This window comes from Histoplasma capsulatum, genomic scaffold (assembly GCF_000149585.1).
Source record: "Histoplasma capsulatum NAm1 scaffold_2 genomic scaffold, whole genome shotgun sequence".
NCBI lineage: Eukaryota > Fungi > Ascomycota > Eurotiomycetes > Onygenales > Ajellomycetaceae > Histoplasma > Histoplasma mississippiense.
Window position 1 is genome coordinate 2,610,030 of NW_001813981.1, and position 7,295 is coordinate 2,617,324.

A 7,295-nucleotide genomic window follows, 5' to 3' on the forward strand; every position below is an offset into this window, starting at 1 on the left:
GTGAGATATTTGATTTTTATTTTAACAAATGATAAAATTTACAAGTCCTTTGCTTCTAGTATCAACATCTTTCACAATATTTTTAATATTTAATATTTGAACTCTTTTGACATTGATTGATAGATGTTCTACTGCTCTCATTGAAAGGTGCTCTAGACGTTAATATTAAATCTTAAAGAAAGCAATAGAACTTTTCAAAGTATGAAAAGAAATTGTATGATCAATCTTTACAAATTCTGATTATGATATCTTCACAAATTCTGCTGAACTGTTAAGTAAGGCAATATTAACAAATATTAAAGCATTCTCACTAATTTTGTAATATTCATTAACAAGCAATTCATCATACATTTTTATTATTATTATTATTATTATTTTTCAATTATAGATGTATGCAGTCAGTGACTATGACATCTATCTGAAATGCTTCAGGATTTTTCAAATCAAGAATAATCTAATTGTGAGGGGTGATGACAGTGTATAGAGTGAATAGTAGAAGATAGTATATAGTGGAGTGGAAGATAATAGTAATAATAATTATAGTAGTAGTATAGTTGAAGTTGTAGTTGTAGTTGTAGTTGTAGCTAATCGCTGAAGAGGAAAAGAAAGAGAAAGAAGATATGCGAAACACATGCATTTATATATATATACATATAGAAATAGTGGTAGCGAGAGTATAATGGAAAGAGGTAAGAATAGACGAAGATATAAACAAAGATAATATAATAATAAGGAAATAATAAACGAGTGCATTACACTAATATACAAAAGCAATTTGATACATGCATTAATAGAATTCATTTTCAGAATCAAACAACTATTCAAACTGTTCAATCAAAGAAATCAAAATCAAAAGAATGTAAACAAGTCAACACAATTTAGTTTGAAAATAAAAGAAATAAATATTGTAAAAGACAGCTTTATTAAAACAAGGAAAAGAAAAACAACTGACAACAAATATAATATCAATAAAAAACAAGTTAAACTTTTCAAAAACAAATTAAAATTAATCATAAATAAACTTAAAAGAGACATCAAAGCAAAATGAAAATAAAGAATAAAGAACAAATTAAAATAAATCAAATAGAAAAATCTGATCTCAATATTTTTAACAGACTATTTATTCAAACTCTTATAGCAACATTTGATATCATACATTTTTATATGAGTAAAGATAGAATCATCTTTAACCCTCTGCAATTTGAACATTTTGCCATTGAGATAGATGCTCTTTATATAAAAGCAGGGTTTTCAAGCAATCAGATTGATATGAGAGAACAAAATGTAGACAACATTTTTAAACATTACTTTGAATTCTTTATTCAAATCATTGATCATGTAAATTCAAACAGTTTCATATTTCATAATTTTTATTATCACATCTTCAATGTAAATTCACTTTTCTGACATCTCATATATTAAAAATCTAGAACAATTATTACAGATATGTTGCTCAGCATCAACATTGAATATTCAGAAATTTTAAAGATAGAGATGTTGTTTGAAAGAATAGCTTTTATCATTCACAATTAAACATCTCATCAATTGATCAACGGTCATAATATCAGAAATGATAGAAGATTGATCAGTAAAATTTTTGATAAAATGATTGATAAAATGATTGATAAAATGATCAATAAATTCTTTTTATTGAAGAATCATTCCTCTTAATGCTGCTTCTATCATTTCAATATTAAAAACAGTTATTTTAATTATTATTGCATTTATTTTTTTCTTGATATCTTTATTTTTAAATATTTCATTCATCTTTTTTATGAGGGGTGATGACAGTGTGAAGAGTGAATAGTGGAAAATAGTAGATAGCATAGTGAATGATAATCACAATAATAATTGTAGTAGTAATAATAGTAGCTAATTGCTATGAAGGAAAGAAAAGAGAAAAGAAAATGTGTGAAATACATACATTCATATATATTTATTGTTAAGTTGAAAAATCCTGAAGTATTTCAGGTAAATGTCATAGTCACTGACTGCATACATCTATAATGAAAGAATAATAATAATAATAATACATATAAAAATAGCAATAGTGAGAAATATATATAAAAATAGTGATACTGGGAATATAATGAAAAGAGGTAAGAATAAATAAAGATAATATAATAAGAAAATAATAAATGAGTGCGTTACAATTGCCTCTCTTTTTTATAAAAGCTGCTCTCACCAATTTGTATAGATTGCTTGTTAGTAGATATTTGCATTTTCATATCATAAGTGTTATTTATTGATAGCAGTGTATCAATCACGTCCTGTAAACAGCTTATATACACATTGTTATCAATTTTTTAATGAAGTAGAATTGATGGATTCTTTGATTATTAGAGGTTGTATATAGAGAAGTAAAATTTTTTTTTTTTTTTTTTTTTTGAAAAAATTATCATCAAAGCTTGTTATTTTTTTGCTACAATCTTTTCATTTCAAATTAATAAAATTTTTTTTTTAAACTTCATTGATTTTTCTCTCTTTTCTTTCATTGAAATGAGTTTTTTTGAATATTATAATTTTAAGTAAGTTGTTCTCTGACTGGCATTACCCCGGTGGCTGAATGGGTAATGCGGTCACCAGGTAGCGCCTTGGCGTGGGGACTCAAGGCGTGTGAGTTTGAAACTCACAAGAGGACAACATTACATTCAGAGCTAACTTCTCAGCTCTCAAAATAAAGATATGTGAATTTGTTAAATAGATATCTTTAGATGAATCTATTATCTTATTTAATTTATTATTTCTGAGCTGAAAATCTATATTATAAGTATCAAATTCTGTCTTTCATTAATTTTTCTATATTTTTATTATACTTTTAATATCATGTAACATTAAGCATTCCTTCTGTATAACCAATTCTTACCTGTATTTAACATTACACAAGGACTCGTCATAAGCACTGCTTGTATATGAGTATAACAGAAGAATATAATAATAATCTGACTGACATTTATCATGTATTATTGCTGATGTTCTCTGTCAATGAGTTATTAATGTGGTCATATACATTATTAACTTATTTCTGTATAGTATTATTCACTGTTTATTTGTTATTTGCTATAACTCTAATTATGTGATGTACAACAATTGAATTCTGTGTAAATATTGTGCTCTCAAGCTGAAAAATGTCAATTTTTAATGTGTGTTAAAACTAAATGCTCAAAAATGTTGTGAAGTTTGTGCCTTTGCATAAATATTATGCTTTCAAGCTGAGAAATGTCAATTTTTAATGTGTGTTAAAACTCAATGCTCAAAAATGTTGTGAAGTTTGTGCCTCTGCAGAAAAATCCTGCAATTTTGTGAGTGATTATTTTTGATTTTTATTTTCTTTTTTCCTTTTCTCTTTCTGAATTTGTATTTGAATAGTTAAATAATGTCATTAATAATATTGATATATTAATAATGATGCTAGATGTGTGATATATCTCTTCTGAGATGCATTATGCATGGATGTACATTTATTTTTATAGAGGTGGTGGCTGAGAAGAATATGGCCAGCTATAAAAATCATCTTTATTATTTAATAAAAGGGTTGAATATATCTTGCTTGATAATACTGTCTGTTAAAAATAAAGTAAGAGTGAATGCTCTGTAATCTCAGCATCAGACAGCAGCTGAGTTTGTGAAAGTATAAGTTATAAAGATAGTGATTGTATCTGCAATGTCTGCTTCAGTGATTAATTTGTCATTAATGTCTGTGAAACAGAGAGAGCGAATGCTCTGAATAATGAAGAAATGAAAGAAAAAAATGAAAGAAAATGTCTTTTATAAACAGATATATTGAAGAATGAGTAGATTGATGAAAATGAGAATGTATGTATGTATGTATAGGTTTAACGTCCCGGAGAAAACACGGGCAGCGCCCGTGTTTCAGAAGCCTCCCGAAGGGCATGGAGACGTGCTACGCTGGAGAGATTTCTATGTACACAGAGAGAGAAAACAGAATCCAGGTGGCAACTCTTGAGAAGACTCAGCTCATTGCAAAGGATTTTTCTGAGCTGCGCATCCACTTCTGGCCCGACGTATGGCCATTCATGGTGGGGCTATAGTGTGGTTCCCTGAGGGGACCGCCGCTGCCGTGCCTGGAAGGCTTTATAGTGAGCAGAGAGGGATACCTCTCTCAGTTGATCAGAAAGCTGTCTGTGCTTCTAACATCAGAAGAAAGACAGACAAGATAAATAATGAAGGAGAGAGCACTGAAGAAGGTTGTGACAGGAAAAGAGCAGAGAATGACAGAGAGAGCAAAGAAAAGAAGGAAGAAGAAGCATTTGAGCCGATAGAGACAAGGGCAAACGAGAGGAAAACAAAGCAGAGCACGCGTAGATACAATGCCGGCAGTCAAAACCATATCAGCTGAGTCAGACACGTAGACTGTACTGATTACACCACAGCTAATTGAGACAGATGAGCCTAGTTGTGCTATCTGTACTGTCTGCATAGACTGTGATGTCCCTGGTAGTTGCACTAGCTACCGTGGGTGTACTCAGCAGGCCGGCCTCGTGGAACTGCTGCGGGGGTTGTCAGATGGTTTGCAGCCAGCCGGCTGCGTTACCTTGTGCAGTACCGTGTGTAGAACTGCGTGCAGTCCAGCAGTTCTACAAAGTCTGTAGGGGTCAGAGACCCTAGATAGGCAACAGCTGTCGCCCGGTTGTGTGGCCGTGCTGCTGGCCTCTTGGGCCAGTGAAGAAAGTGCCTCTGTGAGTGTCGACAGAGCACCAAATGTTCTGGGCTCTTGTTGTGTCCACAGACACAGGTGAGCCTCGCATCTGCATGCTGGAAACGCCTGTGGTACCAGGAGAAGTCCCCATGAGAGGAGCGGAGTGCGAGCCAGCGGTGAAGGGCATGCCGTGGCATGGTGAGCTCCGGAGGGGCCTTCACTTGGTACTCCACAGTCGGCCTGCTGAAACTCCAGCCCCGGCACCAGTCAGAGAGCTTGCCACAGGCTCCACTCCACCACTTTCGCCTTGCCTCTTGGCTGAGCTGCTTGGCCACTGTGCGGACCCCACTGACTGTGGGTGTGGCCTCGAGACCATAGGCTGGGGCTGCAGTGGATGAGACTGCCCGCTTAGCCAAGCGGTCTGCTTCCTCATTGCCCTCTATCCCCATATGCCCAGGAGCCCATTTCAGGCCGACATTGTGCTGTCTGAGGAGCTCATGGCAGCGGTTGTAGGCCCAGTTTGAGGAGGCTGCTGCACTGCCCCGTATGCCCCAGATGACTGAGGTGTTGTCGAGGCAGAGCCAGATCTGAGGGTTGCTGCTGTCCTCTGTGACACAAGGTAGGAGCTTCACGGCGCACTCTAATGCCCAGCAGGCACCAACTGCCTCAGCGTCGAAGACATGTGACATAGGGCTCAGCGCAGCTGAGAAGCTGGCCAGCTGTTTATTTCCCTGATAGACTATGAAGCCATAGCCCACCTGCCTGCTGTTGTCAAGGCTCCGTTCTGATCCATCTGAGAAAACATATAGATCTGTTGAGGGTTGACTTCTCCACCATTCCTTGAATGCCTGAGCAGCACTCTTTTTGTCTACACCCTCTGTGGGGTCTGTCCCGCATCCCTCTGAGTAGTGTGGGATGGCAAGTGTGGGTCTATTGACTGCAGGTAGCAGCGCCCCCAACCGCTGGATCTTGGTCTTTGAGCGCTGCCGGGTTCCAGCCCCTCTTCCTCGTGTGATCATTGGAGGTGCTATCCGTGAAGCCAGTGGGTGCTTCTCATCCACCACCTGAAGCCTTGTCGCGAATCGCATTTTGGCCTCCTCCAGAGCTACCATTGCTGATGGGAGCCCAGCATCCCGGTATAGGGTAGCGATGGGCGTTGTACGGAAAACTGGGAGGACCCCTCTGGCTGCCATAGTAAGCACCTTCTCAACTGTCCCCACATGCCATCCCAGGCGGGAGCTAACCTCCCCACTCCTGCCCGTGTGCCTTGCTGGCTGCGTGCGGCCGCCGTACCAGGCCTCTGTGCCATAGAGCAGTGAGGGAACCACGCAGGTGGTGACCGCCTTCCGCAGAGCGTCTGCTGGGGGCCCGTCTCTGGTCTTTCCCAGACTCCGGATGTGCTGGGCCACGGCCCTTGCCTTCTTTGCCCGGGTGGAGACATGTGGTCTCCAGGTGAGCCTTCTGTCGAAGTGTACACCCAGCCAGCGAAGTGCTGGCTCCTGTCCAGCTGGGGCAGTAACAGGGTGAACAGTGAGGTCCTCAGACACAACTACTGCTGGTGCCTCATTGTGTCGCTTTCTTGTAAGATGGATCATCTCAAGTTTCTCTGGTGCGAAGGCCACCTTGTTTATCTCCCCCCACCTCAGAATACTCTGTATATCCTGTCTGAGAAGGGTGGCATTGTTGTCAAGTGAGTGGGTCGCCCGCCAGATGTTCAGATCATCCGCATAGCCAAAGTGCAACTCCGAGTTTTGCCACAGCAGCTCTGCCAGGCACAGAAGGAACAGTATTGGTGACAAAGGAGACCCCTGTGGCGTGCCACATTGCATCTGATGTGCTGCTGTGGTGGTCCCCTCCAGCAGGACCTGAGCTCTGCGTTCAGTGAGGAAACTGTCAATGAGCTGCAGCAGCTCGCGTGGCCACCCCTGCTGCGCCATCCGCTGAAGCTAGGTAGTCAGTGTATAGTCACAAGTAAACCTCCACTTCTCTGTTCTGTCGTTCTGTCTGACCATCTGTCTGTGGGTGGTAAGCTGTTGAGAGTCGATGGTTTACTTGCATGGTTCTGGTTAATGTTCTCCAGAAGTCAGAGGTAAATAAGTGGTCTCTGTCTGATATTATTGCTGCTGGAATCCCATGTAGTCGTACTATATTTGCTATGAAGATGTGTGCGAATGTTTGTGGTAGCAAGTCAGTTACAGTTGGGATATAGTGTGGTCTCTTGGATCATTTGCAGCAGAATACTGCTATGGCGTCAACTATCTGACCTGTGGCTGAACATTTTGACTGTGGAAGATTTGTGATGAAGTCAATTGTTATCATGTGTCAGTTTCTGTCTGGTACTGGGATGGGGGTGAGTTCCCTGTAAGTGCGGTGTGTGATGGGTTTGGCTTTGTGACAGGCTTCACATGTGCTGGTATATGTGTTGATATCCTTCCTCATCGTCGGCCAGTAGGACCATCTTTGTATGGATTGATAAGTTCTTTTCACGCCGAAGTGTCCTGCAGTGGGTGAGTCGTGGAACTCCTGAAGGATCTGATTTCTGACTGTTGCATTTTCAGGAACATATATTCTGTCTTGATAAAAGAGGAGTCCATCACCGGATCGCCCAATTCTCAAGGTGATCCCTGTCATTGTC

The 7,295-nt window shown here is 39.2% G+C and overlaps 1 protein-coding gene across 1 annotated transcript; it reads right to left on the reverse strand.

Annotated features, from left to right (window-relative positions):
• Positions 1 to 4,486: 4,486 nt before the first annotated feature.
• HCAG_02848 (predicted protein) lies at positions 4,487 to 7,118 on the reverse strand (the record flags this gene model as incomplete). Its single annotated transcript, XM_001542627.1, has 4 exons — positions 4,487 to 4,511; positions 4,556 to 6,588; positions 6,925 to 6,943; positions 7,066 to 7,118. 4 exons carry the CDS (start codon positions 7,116 to 7,118, stop codon positions 4,487 to 4,489), a joined length of 2,130 nt encoding a protein of 709 aa, XP_001542677.1.
• Positions 7,119 to 7,295: the final 177 nt, after the last annotated feature.